The sequence below is a fragment of the Anomalospiza imberbis genome, chromosome 3, assembly GCF_031753505.1.
Source record: "Anomalospiza imberbis isolate Cuckoo-Finch-1a 21T00152 chromosome 3, ASM3175350v1, whole genome shotgun sequence".
In the NCBI taxonomy this organism is placed as follows: Eukaryota; Metazoa; Chordata; class Aves; order Passeriformes; family Viduidae; genus Anomalospiza; species Anomalospiza imberbis.
The window spans coordinates 84,424,542-84,446,331 of NC_089683.1; the positions used below are offsets into that span (position 1 = coordinate 84,424,542).

Genomic DNA, 21,790 nt, shown 5'->3' on the forward strand with positions numbered 1-21,790 from the left:
CACTCTGTTGCTAAATTTCTCAATTCTAGTAACTCTGTCAATACAGGGTATGGCAGAAACCCAGCAATTACTGCCCAGTGTTTCCATACTAATTCAGAAAAGCCATAGACAACAGAGAAAAATAATTTCATCTGTAATTTTAAATTATGTTTTACCAAGTAATGTTTTAAATAAGCACCTATTTGTCTTACTCATGACCTACCTTAATATCCTACAAGCTTAGATTGTTTATTGTGTCTTGTATTTTCAGGTATAATTGCCAATGGATACTTTCATCCCTGTAGAGAATTCAACCATGAAGTATGTGATATGGTGGAAAAATTGGTCTCAACAGGACGAATATTGTGGCAGCGGACAAAGGTATAAATTTAAGGAAAGTTTTATCTCTAAATAGTGTGTCTATCTGTTTAGTTAGGCAACTATTCCCTAAGATCATATTTATAAGAAAAACCCAAACAACAACAACAACAACAAAACCCCACCCCACCCCCTAAAAAAAGGAAAAGACAAGTTTAAAAAGTATTTTAAAAAACAGAGGATGGGCTACAATGTTTTCGAGATGAAATCTGGAAAATAACAGATTTCAGTATAGAAGACAGATTAATGGAAATATCAGTCCATTCATTCCTATAAATGAATTCATGTTACCCAAAGCTTTGATCTCCATAGCTAAGGGGCAGGGAGTGAAATTCTTTACAAATTATAATTTTTAATTTTTAAAGCCAGAACAACAAGTGAAAAAATGACGTGTTGTAAATCTTGGTGTTCTACATTTTGTGATAGATCCTGCTTTCAAACAATTAGATACTCGTGGTGACTTCTCATAAAGAGTCTTCCCACAGTATTATGGTGAAAATGAGTATTTTTTATTATTTGTATGTTTTATATGTGTTGTTGATGATAAAGTTACGCATTTTATTAATATTGACTCTTTCTAGGTGTTACTGATTTTGAATATTAACAATATTTTTCTTTAGGCAAAGATGTTACCTACACCATCTAAATTTCACTATATCTTCAACCTTCGAGACCTTTCTAGAATTTGGCAAGGCATGGTAACGATAAAGGCAGAAGAATGCAAAACCAGCACTGTTATCCTAAAACTTTTTAAACATGAATGTACCAGAGTAATTGCTGACAGGTATAAAAATTATAGCATTTTATATTTAGTAGGTTTAGCCATTTACTTCATTTATGCTCATACATCTGTAAAACTTCTAAATATTATAAATCTTATTAGACCAATATGAAAAATTTTATCTTATTTTACATACAATCTGCATTCGTGTATTATTCCAACAAATATCATGGTATATACTGATAGATTAATCCAGTAACTGAATGGAAAATATCAAAACATCTATGTATTACATATTTTAACCTACTTTTTTTTTTCTACTTTGACTGCACTCAGCTGATTCCACTGTAGAAAAGAGAACTTTATGATGTCCTAAATTTATACACATAGGATAAATGAAAATTGCTTTATTCTAGTCACAGAAAAATACAGGATTGTATGCTTATGACTAAAAATTGGCCAATTTCCTATAAGTCTCTTTCAAAATATTAATAAAACAGATAGAACTATGACCTGTGTCTGAGAGACCAGTATTATTTTTCTGTTCATTGTGATTCAATTTCTTGTGAAATCTCAGATGTAGTACTAAAGCTGCTACTAAAAGCCTGCCATATACCCACTACTACTATGAGTAATTATAATAATTTCTCCATGATCAGAGAAAGTCCATCCACCGCAAAATATTAGCAGTGCTGATATTTATCTGATATTTTTCACTCTCTGAACTATCAAATATTATACAAACATACATATTTACTAAAATTTATGTCTATACATTTTTGTGTGCAACAGAGTGCTGTTGATGAGAGACGGGGGAAAATATTTAATTTTATTTAAAGCTAGGTTCTGCTCTACTAAGGCAAAAGTACCATACAGGATCATACAGTGTATTATTTTCTGCTTTAAATTTGGGAGAAATATATGTTTTTAATTTGTTGTGGAAAATTTAAAAATGCATGGAAGATACGTATTTGTACAGATATATTAGAAAGAGGGAGAGAGCGTAGTCATGCATTCCTTGTTTCCATACCGCTTTTAAATTTCCTAGTGGTTAATATTATAATGTCATTACAAAAGAGCTCTAACAATAGTGATGTAATGCATATCTAGGCTGTCTCTATAACAGTTCTTCAATTTAGCTTGTCTTATTTGAAAACTCACAGTACCGGGCTTCTTAACATTTGTTCTACTTTCCTCTCAGTTGTATCACTGAAAAGAAATAGAAGTAAATGTATGGAAACTAATTTTTTATGTACTTTGACGTTCACAGTTGGAATGAACTTTTTCTGTGGATGAGGTTGTTCTTTTATGTTTGCCAGTTACTCCTAAGTAGCATTCTTCATTGCTTCACTGGTGATCATAAGCAGAGTAGTTGAAGGTCTGATCTGTATTAAAATCAGATTGAAACTGTTAAGGGAAGCAGATAAAGCTGTTTACACAATGAAATGTCATCACTTGTATATGTTTCCAGACTTTATTTAGTCCCCTCCACCCCGATGTGTATTCCTCTGCTAATTATGGGTTTTTGTGTAAGAGGTGTAGTGGTATATACTACCTTCCTTTCAGTATTCATGTCTAATTGCAGATCCATTGGCAGTGTTATGATACCAGAAATTATACTGTCCTACTGCAAGTTGAAAGATGAAAGGCTTACTTAGCCATGGTTATTTGGGAAAGCATTCAGCCTTTTTCATCCTTTTTTATCTGAAAAATTACATAGTCTGTCGTTTTCTCATTCTTGCTGGAAGTTAGAAAATCAAATTATTTTGTTTTATATTTCATGACACTGTATGGAAGCTCTTAATTTTTGTGAATGTTGCCTAATCAGTTTCTGTGACTACTGTGTAGTATGTATTGTCTAATATGTATTTTTATTTAAAATGTTACAAGTTGGTTTTTTAATTTGTCTTTGTTTTTTTTTTTTTTTCTTATTGTTTAGTTGCCTGTTTTCTCTCTATATAACCAGAAATATTTTTTGAAATTTGTACTAATTTATGGTTTTCAGGTTTAATACACCTGAAGATACAGCCTGGTTTGAAAAAACTCTTGATAAAACAATTGAGGAATATGTGGAGGCAGATTTAAGTGAAGTTCTCCAAGCTGAACCGTATTTTGTAGATTTTTTACGGGATGAACCTGAACCAACTGGTGAAGAAGCAGAAGATGCTGAGCTTCAAGCACCAAAAGTTTATGAGGAGGTATTTAATTTTACTCATCAAATACTAGGAACCAAAATTTTCCTTTAATTATTGTGTTAGATTGCTGAACTCATACAATACAGAAAGTTTTGTTGAATAGCTACGAAATCTTTTGTGAAAATATATCCAGATTTTCCTAGTTAGCATGCAAGAAATCATTTTATTGATGTTAGATTTAATAATGACATATAAATGTGGTCTATTTTTTCCTGTTCTTGTTGCTTCTTTTTTTTCTTCCACCATTAGCAAAAATTTCAGCATAAACACAAATACAATAATTATGGTGAATTAGCAAGATAATATCATTACACATGGCCAAGACATAAAACTGCAGTTTGTGTAAAAGTATCAGGGGAGTTTTAAAATTCTGAAGTGCCCTACTAGTGTTACAGATTTTTTTTTTTTCCCCAGATTCCAAGCTATGAGTTCCTTTGTAACAAATTGCGGGCATATCAGTCACAATACAATGAAAATATTAGAGGGTCATTTCTTGATTTGGTGTTTTTCAAGGATGCAATGACACATCTTATTAAGGTTTGGTATTGCTACCTTTTTATTTGTTTAATTGTTGTAACTGTTCTTTATTTGGACAAGTTATTCTTAGAGGGCACATTGTGAAAAGCTGTTCTTACCCCCAAACTGCTTTGCCATCTTTGCATAGTTGTTTTTGAGAACTAGGAAAGAGCTACAGTCATTTTACCTGTTTGCACATTTTATAATAAATTCCTTATTTAATATCTGTTTAAATTCCTATGTATTCAGACAGATGAAGATTTTCCTCAATAGGAAATGTGAGATCATAAATAAAGACATTTATATTGTTTATATAAAATTATTTTTAATCATTTAGAATTCAGAGGACACTTCAAATGTATCTGTACCTGACATGGGACAAAAACAACCTGAGGTAGAATCTGACTGATGAGAGACATGAAAGGAAATATAAATTAGGGCTGCAATAGAAGCAGTGTGTAGCGTAGAAATTAGGGTAGTGTGTAGGTCTCCACTGAGAATTATTTGTTCTCTTAATGAGAAAGGAATGTATAAGAAAAGAATTCATCTGAAATCAAAATCTGATTCATGGGAGTTAAATAAAGGCGAAGTATGAGATTACTGTCTCAGCTTTAAGAAGTGTTATCTCAGGAATTGCTTTGACTGGATGATCTGATTGCTGAAAGACATACAGAAGTTGCAGTGAAGCAAAAACAAAAGTAGGGGTTTTATTTGTCTCTAGTCCACCTCAAATGAAGTAAATGTTTACTTTGCATTTAAACAGGAGTAAATAAATTTCTTTTTAAATATGGTTCACATGATGCTAGGTGCATTTCAGAAGACCTTGAAAGCCTCTGACATTCCATTTTTATTGGCAAGTTTTAGCCAGAGTACCCTCAATATGCAATTAGTGACAGCAGGACTCCTTTCTACCTAAGGTGACAATAAATCTAGTCAGCTACATAATTTCATATTTAGATTTCTTTAATATATTTATCTGGAAAGCCTCAGAGAGAAGTGTGCAGTAAGCTAAAATTTTATGAAAGATAAAAATGAATATATTTCAAAGACTTGATGTAGATGCCAATCTTTTGAATTTTGTGCATAATTTACATGTGAACCAAAATATAATGTAGAATCTTAATAGTGCACTAAAGTATCATAAACCCAAAGAATATGTGTCAAAAAGCAATAGAATAGTAAATTTTTAATTTGAATTTTGTATCTGGGGACTTGGTAAGAAAACTATCACATAAGAAATGTTAAAAGTAGATAGACTAGAAGATAACATTGAAGCACAGTTTATTTGTGTTAAGTCTTCCTAAAATTAGGAAAGTAGTATGTTTGTTCTTCTAGATTGATCTTTGATCTTCTAGATCTTGTTAGTGATATCTTTAAACACATTCAGGATGGTGTCTTCAAAATAAACCAGAGCTCAAAATGTCCCTTTTTATGTATTTATGATTATAACCATCCTATATTCTTATATGCAGCTTCTTCATTAGCCACAAAAATTTCTAAAGAATTTAAAAGTGTTCTTTTGAGGAAAAAAATTTCTGCAAGTATGCTTTAAATAATTTTTACATTGTATTATAGTAAATTAAGCATAAAACATAATAGGTTTTTAAACTTTGCTAACTAATGTTCAAATTTATTACTGATATTTTTCTTTATGACTTCCTCTGTAGGTTTCCCGAATTATTCGGACAGCATATGTAAATGCTTTACTTGTTGGAGTTGGTGGATCCGGAAAACGAAGTCTTTCAAAGTTAGCCTCCTTCATTGCTGGCTATAAAATATTTCAGATCACTTTAACCAGGTAATAAGTGCAAGAAATACATAAATCACATTTATGGCGTTTCTTTATCTTTACTTGACCACAGATTTTTCTCCTTTTTTTGCTTTTTTAAAAATTTTCATTTTGTCACCATTGGAAAAATACTGAAAACAATACACCTTTATCTGATTTGTATACAACATTGCATTTATTTTGACTTGAAAAAGGTAGACCATGTGTTAACTATTCCTGCACCAAAATATGTGTGCTTACAAAATGTGTTTGCAATGTCATTTATAAAATACTATAATCCAAAAAGAGCAGTATTCTTTGTTGTTTTGAATAAACAGGTAATGTTCCTTATCTCCCCTAGATCCTATAATGTAGCCAATCTGGCAGAAGATTTAAAAGTATTGTATAGAATAGCTGGACAGGAAGGACAAGGTATCACCTTCATTTTCACTGATAATGAGATAAAAGAGGAATCATTTTTGGAATACATAAATAATCTGCTGTCTTCAGGAGAGGTAAGGGTCTCAGCCTGACAGGCAATGTGCTCTAGAGGCAGGGTACTGTGGAATTTGTTCTCACTACTTTATTTGTCTTGGTAATACATTGTAGAATCAATAATGATTAAAATATTTCAACATTTTAAGTAAGGAGTGCTCTGGATATGTAGTTTCTTTATTTCAGTGTAAGCCAGGAGAATATAAAAGGAGCTGTGGTTAGTGTTTCAGTAGTCTTTTATTAAATGATGATTCGGTTGCCAGTTCAAATTCTATACTCTTCCAGAGATGGACTTCTTAGATTTCAATGGAGTTTTGTAAGTCTAAACCTGTGGTTTTTTAGTCTAAACTGTGTATATGCAGAGAGAGAGAGATACTGATGTAAACAGGCAAATATTTATAAATTCTATAATAATGACATCCATGCAATTAATTATCAATTTCTTACTTTGTAAAAAGATTTCTAATTTATTTGCTCGGGATGAATTGGATGAAATCACCCAATCATTAGTACCTGTGATGAAAAAAGAGCTGCCTTGGCATCCTCCTACCTTTGACAATCTTTATGAGTACTTCTTAAGTCGAGCAAAGAAGAACTTGCATGTTGTCCTCTGCTTTTCTCCTGTAAGTTTTTTCTACATATCTGTTTTCCTTTCTTCCATTAGGAAACTTCCCTATGTGATATAAGATAATTATTCAAGATTTATGTTTTTAAGGAAGTTCAAGATGCATAAAAAGATTACTGAAGTCTAGTTGTAGTTGCTGAGATAATAAAAGTAATAGCACAGCTGTAAGAATTTAACAGCAAAATACTTAAAAGCTAAATAACTTCTTACAAGTTAAAGTATTTTTTTTTCCTCTCACATATTCTTTCCTAATACATATCATTGAATTTATTTTTGTGAAATGATGGCTTTTAACTGGAAAACAGTATTTTATTGGTAATTAAAATATATTATTTGATTCTTCAAAATATTAAAATCATATATATTTGTAATTATCTTCTTTCTTCAAATTTCATAAATGTTGAATGTTAGAAATTTTGCAAAACTCTATTTGAGGTGAAAAAAAATTTCGGGGTATTCTAAGCAGAAAATTATCAGGAAGAAAATAGACTATTAGGTTGTTTTCACTAATTAAATACTTTCACTGACCTTTGGTTAAGAATCATATTGCTAACAAACAGTGATTCTCTCTTCAGGTTGGTGAGAAGTTCCGTGCACGTTCTTTGAAATTTCCTGGTCTGATATCAGGGTGCACCATGGACTGGTTCAGTCGATGGCCCAGGGAAGCTCTTGTAGCTGTGTCCAACTATTTTCTTTCAGAATTTAATATTGTCTGTGCTCCATCAGTTAAAACAGAAATAGTACAAACCATGGGTCTCTTCCATGACATAGTTTCAGAAAGCTGTGAGAATTATTTCCAAAGGTAATATTTTCTACTAATGCAATAAATAATCTCAAAAATGTTGCTACTGACAGTGCTTTTGGAACTCATGTTAAATGTATCAAGAAACGTATTTTGAGGGTAATAAAAAATAAATCTGCTATACCATTATATCCTCAGGCCATGGAAAAGAATTTCTATTATGTTGCAAATTCTTTATCTTCATTCCCACTATTCCACAGTCTTTAATACTGTCTATGTGGTTTAAAAAAGTATAAGGGTTTGTATCATGAAGAAATCTGATTTTGAATGAATAAAGACTTGAGTTATATAAATTTCTCTTTTTGTGGAAGTGATCAAATAGCTGTATATATTAAAAATATATGTGAAGTTAATGTTGCCAATACACTTTTGTTTAGGTATCGAAGACGAGCTTATGTAACACCTAAATCCTATCTCTCTTTCATCAATGGCTACAAAGAGGTTTACACGGAGAAGTTAGACAGTATTAATGAGCAGGCTTACCGTATGCAAACTGGTAAGCAAATACATTCCATGTATTGTCTCAAATTATCTATGTTTTTAATATTAGACTTCTTTTTCAGTGATTACTTATAGGGGATCACAGTTCAAAAGTGGTAGCCTATGAGGACCTTTACCAGACACTCCCCCAGTCACAACCTCACAATGATTCTCTTGTAAAAATACCTCAAAGAAGCTACTAGCCTAACCACTCAGCTCAGCATTGTATTAAATTTTAATATTTGCAAATCAGAATTTGTAATAGAAAGTAGAACCTGAAAATGGACAGAGGTAGCATCTTATTTACTGGTGTAGAGAGAAGTAATTCTAAAGTAATTAACTTCCTTCTGGTCTTATCCATGGAAATTCTCACCACGAAATCTGTGTGCTTCACACATGATTTATTTTGTATTTCTGCTGTAGAATAAGTAGTTGTTACTTGGGGTCATTTTATAACTGTGGATCTGAAATGCAGAAAAGTATGATTGAAATATTCTTCAGACAGATTTTGGATATCTGTTTGAAATGGCTTAAATTTTTGGCATTAGTATTTAATGGTTTCAGAACACCAGTTTTTTAGTGTTTTCAGTTTTCCCCAGTTTGCATCTAGACATGCTTTTGTAAATCTATAAAGTCAACTGAGCATCTTAGGAAACCTGGCCTTTATCAGAGAAGATATTGCATAACAATTCAATGGAACAAAGAATTCAAGATAAGATAAGATTTTTCATACAAAGGTAAAGAATGTGGCACTTTACCAATGAATAACTGGTACCCTTTACATGAAGAAAAGTCTCAAATAAAAATGCATAGCTATTTTATTCATAAATTCTTTACTGAATTAGAGTGAACTGTAGAGGAGTAAGTGATCCTCAGTATTTTCAAATTGTGTAAATTTTGCTCTAAGGATCTGTTGTCATTTCTTGAAATCTGAACTTATCCTCAGTCTACTTTGAGATGGAGATACTTTGAGAACTGTCACACTATGACACGAAATAACTCACAGAAGCAGGCTAGATGTAAAAGTAAAGAAAAAGAACCCAAAAAAGTTAATTTTATTTTCTGACTCTACTATATGTACAATAGTAAAAGTGACAGTGGATTGGAGGGTGAAACTGCCACCTCCAACCACACTGGTCAAACCAACAGTCTATCAATTCTTTCTACTCACAAAGAAGAATGTAAAACAATCATTGTTTATATGAACAGTGTGAGAAATTTTAGTAAAAATATGTAAATATCAGAAGGCATAAGAAACTTTTAGAAGAACTTTAAAACTCTGAAAAAACCAGGATGACAGAGAACCTTGAAGATTCAAGAGACTGGGGTTGGTTTAGTTTTATTTTTTTTATTCTTTCTACAGTTTTTTTATTTCCAAAACAATTCAGAAGTAGTAACACCAGCAGCTTCAGCACTATCAATAAAATTTCATATGTAGATTTTCACAGCCTCTGACATGTTCCTTGCATGTTCCGCTGAAAGAAATGATTGTGTACTGGCGAACACGTGAGTGGATATGTTCTACTGCAGCATCTTCATATCATTGATGTATAGAAAACCATGTGTTTCAGCTTGTGGGCAACACAAATGCCAGTTAGAAAATATTCTAATTAGTTTCACTTTCACAGTTGGTACTACTGCAATATTTCTTGTTGGAAGTATGAAGGGAACTCAATAAGCTATAAAGGTTTCTTGTTTATAATTGAATTATTGAATTCTCTTTGATCTGCATATTCCTATTTTCTGTCCATCTTTCCTTCTCCACACTCTAGGCTTGTTACAGAGAAAAGTAAAGGAGCAAAGGGTATAATTTTCCCTTTTGTGGCTTCTGGGTTGAAGGTGCTGGATTGGTGATGTAACTAGAGGATATTGAGGGTTTCTTCCAACCTAGATGATTCTGTAGCTCTGTAGAATGGCACTAACCTAATCAAGCGGCAGCTGTGTCAGAATAAGGGCTATACTGGGAGAGAATGCTTTTCTGTTTGAAACGTGGTTGCAGAAAATTGGAGAGCTATCACAGAGAAACACTGCACATCAAATGTGTAGCTGCAAAGGTGTGCTGACTCAAGTGCCTAGGGAGAGAAGGCAATAAGGGGATTTACTTTCAGAGAACTTGTAGGATTTAAAGATTTAGTGATGAGGAAGAAAGAGGCTGGAGAGGCTTTAGCATGCAATGAGGAACTCAGGAATGGCCAAAATATCTGTGCTTAAGTCTATGAGCAAGAGAGAAGAGAAAAAGAACCCATGAGTGCATGGGAAAGACTGAATATATAATAACTATACAGGGAGCAAGCACATCTCTTTCTTGATGCTCTCAGGCACATGGTGGGATTCTTGGGGTGTCCTGTGCAGGGCCAGGAGCTGGACTAGATCATCCTGATAGGTTCCTTCCATCTCAGCATATTCTGTGATTCCATGGTTCTATGAAAGGCTGAGTGGCCTCTATGGGTGGCCTGAGTGGTTTCTATAGCACACAGAAGAGCTATGATGGCCCACAGCACATAGGTGCTTTTTCACCCTCTCTGTCACCAGGGAAAAGAGAGGGTAAACTCAATATGCAGGAGCTTGGAGGTCATAATTTTGCTATGATCTTTAGGTCCACTTTTGACTCTGCTTCTTCCCAATTTTTTCTAGAAGGGACTCCCTATTAGAAGATAGTCCTGGATCCTTAGGTAGATTCTTAATGTAATGACGAAGCATTGTTCAGAAATTCTGATTGTCTCATGACTTTATGATGCAACATATCAAACATATCATAACAAAAAAGGACTCAGTTCCTTTTTTGTTGTTTTTGTAGTTGTTTTCTTTTGAAGAATTAATCTTATTTATCATAATTTTGTGCCTTGCAAAATTACTTATATCCATGAAAAGTGAACAGTAGACACAACTGCTTACACCCACTTTCTCTCCTTTACATAGAATTGAATGCGAACACAAAGTATGAGAGATCTGGGCCTTGATTGTGTAATCTAACTAGGAAAAAAAGTTTATATATTGCTGAATGTTATCTTTTACTTAATAGGTCTGTCCAAGCTGATGGAAGCCAGTAAATCTGTTGCTCAACTCTCTAAGGACTTGGCTATTAAGGAGAAGGAGCTGTCTGTGGCATCTATTAAGGCAGATAAAGTAAGTGAGTGTTAAATAACACTAGAATATACAGCAGGTAAAATGCTATTGCAGAATTTTATAATATTTTGCAAAAATTTTCTTCATCTAAAATGAGGTTTTACTCTCTGTATAGCGTGTTGATTTAGAATTTACTTCTGAAAATGAGGTACTTTTAAACTGCAACAGAGGTTGAGTGCTTTCCTTGTTCTTCTCCCATTTCTTACCCACTCAGATAAGCATCAGATTTCATTTTTTTCCATAGCTTTTTTTTTTATTTGGTCCTAATTGACATTATTAAATTTGGGATTTTATGTGCACTTACTAGCAGAGGAAACGTTAACATGATAACAGGACTTTTCTACTTCAAAATTACTTAGGAAAATATTCATTGCAGTCCAGTTTCAGATTTTGTCTTTTACATTAACAAGCTATCTGTGTGTTCATGACATTGGTGGTCTGGTAGAAATCTGGTTTCCAAAATGAATCTCTGGAAAGTTATGCTAGGGAATGGATCAGTTTAGGCATTCTGTTTTCTGAAAGATACCATAATGCTCTCATGGTGCTTATTTAATAAGCCCTGGAGAGTGAATTTTGGCTGGTGATGGCTAAGGGACTGCCTGCATTCTTTGAGGCCTTTAATGTCATAAGAGAGAAGTATGTGACAGAAAGAGATGAAATTGAACTTCTTACATTTAATTTTTATTCAATAGTTATATGATACCATATATAGTTAGCTGTAGTTGGGGTTAGATTTATATATTTAGAAAATACATATTTATAAATAGCTATTACATACCTATTTTATCTTGTGTCTAGTAATCATTTGTTCCACCATTTTGATTTATAGATTTTGTGTGTTTATTTTCAATTCCAGGTACTAGAAGAAGTCAAAGAAAGTGCTGAAGCTGCAACTAAAATAAAACTTGAAGTCCAGGGTGTGAAAGACAAAGCACAAAGGATCGTGGATGCAATTGATTTAGAAAAACAGGAAGCAGAGAAAAAACTGGAGGCGGCTAAACCAGCACTGGAAGAAGCAGAAGAAGCTCTGAAAGTGAATAAATTTCATTTTTATTAGTACAGCATTATTTGCATCACCTGTGAGAGGCTAGAGCCACCAACACACAGCTGTCTCTTGGTATTGACTGCTGTCACCAGCTCCTCACTGTTGCTGGCCATGTTTCTCATGAATACTTAAGGCACACATATTTTACCTTAAACACATAGGGACTATTTTATAGTATTTTTTTCCTTCTGTACCAATAATTGATCATTATGAAGGTGTAGATCTTCCCAAAAGGTACAGATGCCTTTAGAATATCTGAATTCAAGGGAATATTTCTTGTGCAAACAGAATGTGTTTAATTCAAACTTAAGTAGTTACACTTGTCTTTTAAGACAAATAAAAATCTATCTCTTCCTTCACCAAAAATCTTAGTGCTTTTAATTTTGAGAGAAACCAGAAACAAATAGGATTCAGGGCAATCACAATCAGGGTTCAGAAATCTGGAGGCCTTACTGTGCTACATAATATCATTATTCTGCTCTGAACAATTATACAGTAAAAACCTCTGAAATCAGAAATCAATAAGGGCCTTCCATTCCAGTTATCAGAATTTATGTGACAGAAGTTCTTGAGTAGAAAAAGCAAAAAAAAAGGAGCATTGTTTCCTCTTACACTGTCATTTAGATAATGAGATAAATGAAACTTCCAAAAATAGTAAAAGTTCACTTACAAAATATGTGAACTTAGAAAATGGTTTCTGTAATGTACCTGTAAGTACTCCTCCTAGGCAGGTAGTGGTATGTGTGTACTTTTATACACAAATAAATGTTAGTTTTGAAGTTTTAAATATTTTTAAAATTTTGTCGTGGTTGTTGAACTAAGCAAAGTGCCAGTGCCAGTAATGCTATTAGAAAATGAAGTTAAAAATGGTGTCTCATACCTATAATAACTTAAACTGAACAAAAATAACCAAATCTATCTCAGAATAAACTTCATTGATAAAAATCTGAAATACTGTTTTATCCAGCTAACTGCTCTTAAATAAGTCCTATACAATTTTACAGTAAAGTTTTCTTTAAACACTTAGACTAACAATTCAAGTCAATGTCGCTGTGTGTAAATTTGATTTTTGAATGATGTCTTTAATATTGGGAAGTTATTCTTGTCTAATATTCATTGAAATTACTAAAGTTTCACAAAACAATGAAACTTATTAATTAGGCCAGGTTTCTCACTTTTTTGTATGTACTTAATACAAATGCATCTCAGAGAAAAGTATTACAAATGAACATAAAATCAAGATATTGAATGGGAAAATAGAATAATGGTATTGATGCACGATTCTATTCTTTTTTCAAACAGACCATCAGACCAGAGGATATCGCTACTGTCAGAAAACTTGCAAAACCTCCTCACCTCATTATGAGGATCATGGACTGTTGTCTGCTACTATTTCAAAAGAGACTGGATCAAGTTACCATGGATCCAGAAAAGCCTTGCTGCAAGCCATCATGGGGAGAATCATTAAAAGTAAGTAGAATTTTCAAACAGTGTTCCTTAAACTTCAGAAATAGCAATTAGCTTTTCAGAGAACTTATGATGCTGTTTACCCAAAACATGACAGAATTTTATTAAAAGGCAAATATATTGTTTTAAGATAAACTATATCTATACACTGTGTCTAACTGGTAGAAATATTAGGTGAATTGCTTAGAGACTTTTGTAGCTAAAGCTTTAGAGTTTCCTTGACCTTCCTGGCACATGGCCTTATGTTAACAAGTAACAAAATAGAGCTCTTGCTTTTTATTTAGGCTTTTACAGTAAAAAAATAATCAAAAACTTTTATTTTCCACTGATATAATAAAATGAGGTAATCACTTATTCCATGAATTGCCTTTAGCATGCTCAAGATTTCTTAGAAAAAGTTAAACCAAATTATTTCACTTTTCAGAATTTAGATAATATTTCACAACTGCCTAAGCTTTTTTTTTTTTTTTTTCATTTAGTTAAGTTACAAATATGTCTATGAGTCTTTCTTTTGGTCAATTTTTTTTTTTTATTAAATGATGCTTCTTAAATGCCTCTAAAGTGCAACACAAGAATGTAGAAGATGGAAAGTACATCAGTAACTTTTGAATCTAGTTACTGGAATGTAATTGGTTAAAACTTCAAAATAACAGGTATGTGGGAGGAGTTACAACTAAATAGCACACTTACAATATTAGCAATATGAATTACCTCTGTTTACAGAAGAATTTTAGGAATGCTTTTTAACAGCTTTACCTATGAACAAGACTTTGAACGTAAAATGTGTAAATAACTTGTGTGTTGTTTTTTAAGCTTATGAGTGGCCCATTCTTGAACAACCTGAGGAATTTTGCTAGGGATACTATCAATGATGAGACAGTAGAATTAGTCCAGCCTTACTTTGAAATGGAAGACTATACACTGCAACATGGTAAAAAGGTGTGTGGCAACGTGGCAGGACTCCTGTCTTGGACACAAGCCATGGTGGTATTTTATGGTGTTAACAGAGAAGTCTTGCCTCTTAAGGTAATACATCCTCTCTTGCTTTGTGTTTGCCTACCAAGTAATTCAATGTAGTTTAATTTAATAGGATCTTACAAAAAAAAAGTATAAAAAACTTTGTTCAGACATAATAGCCTGTGACTTCAGTGGCTGAAGTTGGTAGGAGCAGAAAAAAAAAATTTCTTCTTGATTCTAGAGAGAACACAGAACAAAAAATTAGCCTAGATTAAATTTATGTGATCTGGTTTACTGTGTGTAGGGAAAAGTGTTTTCAGTCTTTTCTTTTTAATACATTATAATTACTTTACAATTGTTTTTAAAATGGTTTTAAAATGTAGTGCCAGGATCTTCATTCCTTCTCTAAAAGGTCCTTCATCTATTTTAGGTTCTTTGTTTTCTCCTGGTAACTTAGAGGCAGTGGAGGACTGATATCTTGCCTAAATATTAGCTTAATAAAGAAGTTCAGAGCTCACATCAGTAAAGAAGTTATGTTACAATAGTAGGAAGCAAAATAAGGAAAATGTTTTTAAGAGTAAATTTTTACTTTAGTGTGATTGTCCTTTATCAGGTTTATGAAACTCAAAGGTAGTGACTTTTTTTGTTCTAAGCAAAGTATTTAATCCTTAAATGTAGCATACAAAAAAAAATAGTAAAAGGGATGAGCACATGGCGATCCAAAAATATTTTCACAGTTTTGTCACTGGTAGAAGTATTATTTACAAAAGCAACAGTAATACAGATGAATTATTTAAAAAAAATCAATTAATTTCCTTTGTTCACCATAAATATCATTTTAGGAGCAACAGGAAAAGTCACTGGTTTAGGACCATTTTCTAGTGGGTAAAAGCAATATTGTTAGATGATAAAGGACCAATCTGCTGTTGTGATTGCTGGTTGCTAATAAAAGGGAAATGAAATATAGTCAAGCAAGAATATTGAGTGATTGTTCTTCTAGTCTAAGTAATGTGTATAGATCAGAAACCTTACTTCCTCAACCAGCTTTTTGAAATGTAAATTTTTTTTAAAGAAATAAAGTTGGCAATATATAGTAGAACTTTAGGTACTGTATTGCTTTTTATATTTATATAAAAGTTATTTTGATGTATTATTGTCTTGTGATTACCGGCTAAGTAGGCTTAAATAGTTAATTGAATTATATTAAAAGCATATGTATGATTGTACTTTTAATTTTATTTTTCCTTTGCAGGCTAACCTGGCAAAACAAGAAGGTCGCCTGAAAATAGCTAATGCAGAAAAATATAAGGCTCAGGCAGAATTAGATGAAAAACAAGCTGAACTGGATAAAGTGCAGTCAAAGTTTGATGCAGCAATGAAGGAGAAAATGGTGAGATAAAAGTATTTTAGTCTTATCAAAAATGCATGTCCAATTTTGTCAAGCAATTAGGATTTGCTGCAAAAACACATCTACCTGCTATCTTGAATACCATGGCTGAGATTCAGGTATAAAAGTAAGAGATTTAAGCCTATATCATCTCCTATTCCATTTTTTTCTGTGAATAAGAACTTATTAGATGCCCTTAAGTGTCTCCAAGGATGAGTTTTAAGTAAATAAAATAGTTATAATAAATAGAAGAGGATGAAAAATATATAAAATAACTCCACATTTTTGCATTTGATGATTAAGTAAGACATTTTCTCAATTTTAGGACTTGGAGAATGATGCAGAAATGTGCAAAAGAAAGATGCAGGCAGCCTCTGCACTTATAGATGGACTGAGTGGAGAGAAAGTTAGGTGGACTCAGCAAAGCAAAGAATTTAAATCTCAGATTAAAAGGTATCAAATCTATTACAGAAAAACAAAAAAGAAAATGCTTGTAAAAACTGAAGTGTTGGTAAACAATTTAGTAGCTTAAATTGTAGTAATTAATTTTCTTCCTGGAACCCCTAATATAGCAATATAATCAAATGAACTACCATGAAATTTGAATTTTTGTCCCACAAGTAAGAATACATGGGTGCTGAGTACTAGTATTTCAGTTAAGATCCATACCTCTGATTTTGGAATGAGCTTCCAAAAAGATTATTACTAGGGCAGTTATGTGCCTGTAATACAGCTGCTTCTGCCGTCCCCCTAATACTGCACTTGGTTCTGATGTCACTGGGGAAGTGAAACCTTCAGATAAGCTCAGCTTCTGTAGAACACTTATATTACTATAAATTTGCTATGGGGAAATTGGGCATTTCTGGTGAGAGTTTCAATTGAACTAGGTTTGTATCCTTGATAAATATTGTATTTATTTACATATTTTTAAGAAATAAACAATTTTCTTAACTCATTTAGGAAAAAAGGAATACTTGTCATCAGAACTTCATTGTTTTGTAGGGGTGGAGACAATGTTTTCATAAAATACTATGAAGTTTTGCCTCAAAAATGCTCTGGAAACAACTTTTTTTTTTTTTTTTCATCTTCTTATGTTTCAAAAGCTGGTTGTCTAAGTAATTAGAAATTGAATTTGTGCACCACCTTTTAATGATGATTTTTCTTCCTTCCTAGACTTGTAGGAGATACATTGCTCTGCACAGGCTTTCTTTCATACTGTGGACCTTTTAATCAAGACTTCAGGAACCTTTTGATTAAAGACTTATGGGAAACAGAGTTGAGGGCTCATAAAATACCCTTTTCTGATGATTTGAACCTTATTTCTATGTTGGTAGATCAACCAACAGTAAGTTCTTGGTGCTTGGAGGGTTTAATTTGAATTGCCATTAGCATATTCTATGACTGTTAGCCAGCATTATCCCTGCTTAGAGAAGAACTATAATCCCCAGTATTCCAAATATTGCTGTTCTGTGTAGTTCTGTGGTTTCCAAATGCTCTTGGCAATTTCCACTAAATCTTGATAGAGTAATAGTAACAAAACCCAAGTGAAACAAGTGATGCACAATAGAATTTCTTGCCCCCTGCTGACTAATACCCAGTCAATCTCTAAACCATGATCAACCCTCTTCTGAGTAACTCCCCCAGTTTATATAGTGGACATGGCATTCTATGGTATGGAATATACCTTTGGCCAGTTCAGGTCAGCTGTCCTGGCCATGCTCCCTCTCACCTTTTTGTGTACGTGCTCACTAGCAGAGCACAAGACACTGAAAAATCCTTGACTTGGGGTAAGCACTACTGAGCAACAGCCAAAACACCAGTGTGCCAACATTATACTCACACACTAAATCAGAAAAACACAGCACTGTACCATCTCCTGAGAAAATTGAACTTTCTTTCAGCCCAAACCAGGACATTTTTGAAATAGTGGGTTTAGCTGTAATTTAGAATAGAATACATAAAGTCATTTTATTCAATGTGAATGTATAAAAAATGGGCAAAGAGTGGGAAATGCCAGAATCTTCAAGTTTCCTTCAGTAAACATTAATTCCCAAAAGCTCTCTTAGACTGGTTTTTGCTTAATTGATCCCAATGCTTAACGTCTGTCAAGCTGTCTTTTAACATGCTTACACTTTAAAATATACTTTTTGTGATTCTATATAGTTTAAAACATCCATAAAAATAAAATTCTGGAAATATTTTTACATATGCATTCCCTTTATGTCCCTGTTACTTCTTAGAAAAATGTTAATAGAAGAAAAATTCTAGTGATAATTTATTTCAAACTACTCTTTTTTCATAATTTCTTTTTTTTAAATTTTTTTTCTTTAGATTAGTGAGTGGAATCTTCAAGGATTGCCTGGAGATCACCTCTCAATTCAGAATGGTATCATTGTCACTAAGGCATCGAGATATCCACTTTTAGTAGATCCACAAACTCAAGGAAAAGCTTGGGTTATAAATAAAGAACAGGATAATGAATTACAGGTAAACAGTATCTTAAAGGAAGGGTGTACTCTATTATACTACTTCAAACATTATTGCTTTAGAGGGAGGTTGCATTTGAGTCAGTGTGAACTGAGATAAGTTTAACATGTATGGAGACTGACAATTATGTAGATGTATCAGCAGGGAGCTTGAGAACAGCTGTAAATCCCACTCAAGGGCTTGGAAAAGACTATCCAACTTGTATGAACTCTAGCAAACAGTACAAAAGTATTTTGTTCAAGATGGGTGAGTATGGTCCCAACACAAGAGAGGACAAAGAGGTGATAAGTAAAGCAAGAGCGTATAATATGAAATTATTAAATGAGAGTAAATTGGGTGACTGTTAGTAACATTACAGATAATGACAGGATAAGTTACAGCTCTGAAAATGTAGGCAAAGTGCCTCAAGTGTTGCAGCCCATAATTTAGGACCTGAGAGGGTACTCATAATGAGGTTGTCACTACAAAAGGAAGTTGAGGAAATCCAGCTAAAGCCAAACCCATGAAAGATTTGCCTATCCTAACATTACTGCAATCTTCATAGTTCTTTTACAGGTTAAGACAGTATGCTAAAATGCCTGCTCATTAAATGTAATACAAAGATGTTCATGTGTCACTATTTGCATCACAAATTATTTTTTCCCAAATGATGTGGCATGGCAAAAGGAAATTGCATTTTGAAGCCATTAGCCTGAATGTTGAGAAAACTCATGTGTCCTGAATATCAATAAATTTTGGAAGGTTTAGAAATTAGTTAATTATATACATTATTAGTTTATGTATGCTTTTTAATAATTTCATACAGTATGAATCTCATTTCACAAAATATCAATCTGAATTCATAATATTGTAGCAGTGATTCATTTTTTAGACTTAGTTCAGATTTTCAGAAGGAATTTCTCAGCACTTCAAAGATAAAATTAGAAAATCTAGTCCTTCTAGGACATAGAACAGAAAATTAAAGGCTAGGTATCTCTGTTTCTAAAATATATGCAATATCTTTTATATGCAATAAACTGTACCAGTTTTATTTAGTGCATTATTACTCTCATAATGAAGTTCTGAGGATTCAGTTACAGCCAACCTTTTAAGTCACCTTTTTATGGTACTTTTCACTGTACACACAGAAGTATTTCTGCATAAATTGCTGCATGGTCAACATTTATAGCACCTGCTTCAAAATGAAACTAACAAAAACAATGAAAAAATTTTCCAGGTTAGGTTAGATCTGGGATTTTCATGTAAGACTGTGAAGAAATGCTTTGTCCTTACACCAATTTATAATTTACTTTTTGAGGCAACAACTCTGAATGACAAGTATTTCCGGCAACACCTAGAAGACAGTCTTTCACTGGGACGATCACTCCTGATTGAAGATATAGAGGAAGAGTTGGATCCAGTCCTTGATAATGTATTAGAAAAAAATTTCATAAAATTTGGATCTGCTTTTAAGGTTAGTAATCAAACAAAAGAAGTGGAGTAAGTAGCTAGCCTTGTGATAAATGTTATTTTACCATTGTTATAAACACCTGCTGAATCAGGTAAACTTTGTATTCAGTAGAGACGTGTAAAGAATCAAACTGAACTAATAAAATATAACTGACAGAGCCTCAGCTGTGTAGTAAGTTGGCAAGTCTAAAATATGAGTTTAACTGCTAGGATTATTACTAATGATTCCAAACTGGAATCAATTACATTTATCCGATTAAATGCTTAAAATTCATTCTACTGCTTTTCAAGCAGTGCAAATGTACTTAAGGAACTGGTTTGGTCCTACTCCTTCATAAGCCACATATTTGAAGCTGCCTTGGAGACTCATATGTTGGAGCCTCATTTGCCCCACACTGTCCCATGGCAGATGATCTTTAAGGTCCCTTCCAACATCAAGAAATCCATGATTCATACTACAATATAGAGTGATCAGATTTCTTTGTGCACATGCAGCTTTTGAGTTAGTCTGCTATTTCGGAATATCTTAATTCTATAAAAATTTATTTTGAATACTCTGAATAAATTTTTATTTCCTTTGGAAAGATTCTTTGAAACCTGCTTAGGCTTAATAAAGATAAAATTTATGTCCAGTATTTTCTGTTCCATTGTTGGATCACATAATTCCCTTTACCTTGGACATAAGAGAATGATGATTTCTACAAAGGTCAGCAGTTTCTACTACCTGTTCATTTGAGGTGTGATTAGAAACCAAATGGTTCTGAAGCTGTTAATCATAATCCACAGTGGAAGTGATCCCTATATTTAGCTGGAGGGAAATGCTACATGTATAATGTACTGTAACTTGTGCATTTGGTCATTGACTTTTATTTTCATGACAAATTTAAATTGTGAAATAAATTTCCTCTTTTTGGCACTTCAAATAATTTACAGTTTTTTCTGCTCAATATTACTGCGTTTAATAATGCTCATTTTTCTCTGTTTAATACTATTTTAACCTAATCCACAGGTGAAAGTTGGTGATAAGGAAGTAGATGTTATGAATTCATTTAGACTGTACATTACTACAAAGCTACCTAATCCTTCTTTCACACCTGAAATTAATGCAAAAACATCAATTATTGATTTTACTGTTACAATGAAAGGACTTGAGAATCAGTTACTGAGAAGAGTAATACTCACTGAAAAACAGGTAAGTACACATAAATCATAACGATATTTAATTTTTTTCCATTTAATTGGTTTTGGTATGAAGAAAAAAAGAAATGTTCAAATGGGAAAAATATATTAGCTGTTTTCTAAAATTATATTCAGATTCAGTATAGACATTTCCAAATATCAAAAAAACATTGGGAGATTCTTAATATATATATGACTGTCAGTACAACACAAACAATAAATCACCTGGATTTGACATTGATAAGATAGATCATAAGCTAGTGAATAAACACTGCTTATAAAACCATTCATTATTAAAAACACGTTTTAGATACCAAGAAAAGTAAAACGCACATTTTATGACTGGATCCAACTCTTCACCTGTATCTTCAATCACAATTCATTCACTTGAAAATCAGAAACTGAATTTTAAGTATCCCTCATAGTTGCAACCCATAAAATGTCATGCCATTTTCTTTTTTTTTTTTTAATAACAGGAACTAGAGGCAGATCGAATTAAACTCATGGAAGATGTAACTTCTAATAAGAGGAAGATGAAGGAACTGGAAAACAATCTTCTTTACAAACTAAGTGCAACCAAAGGTTTTGTATCAAAATATTAATCAGATTAGGCAGATAAAACTGATTCACACAAGGTCCGTTCCTTACAGGTTTTGGTTTATCCATCTAAGATACAATAAGAGAATGTACAATGGCAGGACTATGAGAACTGTGAGGGATTTGGTGCTGTAGCA

At 32.8% G+C, this 21,790-nt stretch overlaps 1 protein-coding gene across 1 annotated transcript in view; it reads left to right on the forward strand.

Moving 5' to 3' along the window:
• DNAH8 (dynein axonemal heavy chain 8) overlaps nucleotides 1-21,790 on the forward strand; it is a 119,170-nt gene that overhangs the window by 72,448 nt on the left and 24,932 nt on the right. The window contains exons 58-77 of the mRNA XM_068185484.1: nucleotides 251-360; nucleotides 978-1,141; nucleotides 3,084-3,276; nucleotides 3,688-3,810; nucleotides 5,457-5,587; nucleotides 5,919-6,072; nucleotides 6,511-6,675; nucleotides 7,253-7,479; nucleotides 7,857-7,975; nucleotides 10,982-11,085; nucleotides 11,942-12,118; nucleotides 13,433-13,600; nucleotides 14,411-14,623; nucleotides 15,807-15,944; nucleotides 16,267-16,394; nucleotides 17,115-17,286; nucleotides 18,273-18,428; nucleotides 19,726-19,881; nucleotides 20,887-21,069; nucleotides 21,533-21,638. Of these exons, the coding sequence (XP_068041585.1) occupies nucleotides 251-360; nucleotides 978-1,141; nucleotides 3,084-3,276; nucleotides 3,688-3,810; nucleotides 5,457-5,587; nucleotides 5,919-6,072; nucleotides 6,511-6,675; nucleotides 7,253-7,479; nucleotides 7,857-7,975; nucleotides 10,982-11,085; nucleotides 11,942-12,118; nucleotides 13,433-13,600; nucleotides 14,411-14,623; nucleotides 15,807-15,944; nucleotides 16,267-16,394; nucleotides 17,115-17,286; nucleotides 18,273-18,428; nucleotides 19,726-19,881; nucleotides 20,887-21,069; nucleotides 21,533-21,638 (3,087 nt within the window). The remainder of the gene's footprint in view (nucleotides 1-250; nucleotides 361-977; nucleotides 1,142-3,083; nucleotides 3,277-3,687; nucleotides 3,811-5,456; nucleotides 5,588-5,918; nucleotides 6,073-6,510; nucleotides 6,676-7,252; nucleotides 7,480-7,856; nucleotides 7,976-10,981; nucleotides 11,086-11,941; nucleotides 12,119-13,432; nucleotides 13,601-14,410; nucleotides 14,624-15,806; nucleotides 15,945-16,266; nucleotides 16,395-17,114; nucleotides 17,287-18,272; nucleotides 18,429-19,725; nucleotides 19,882-20,886; nucleotides 21,070-21,532; nucleotides 21,639-21,790) is intronic.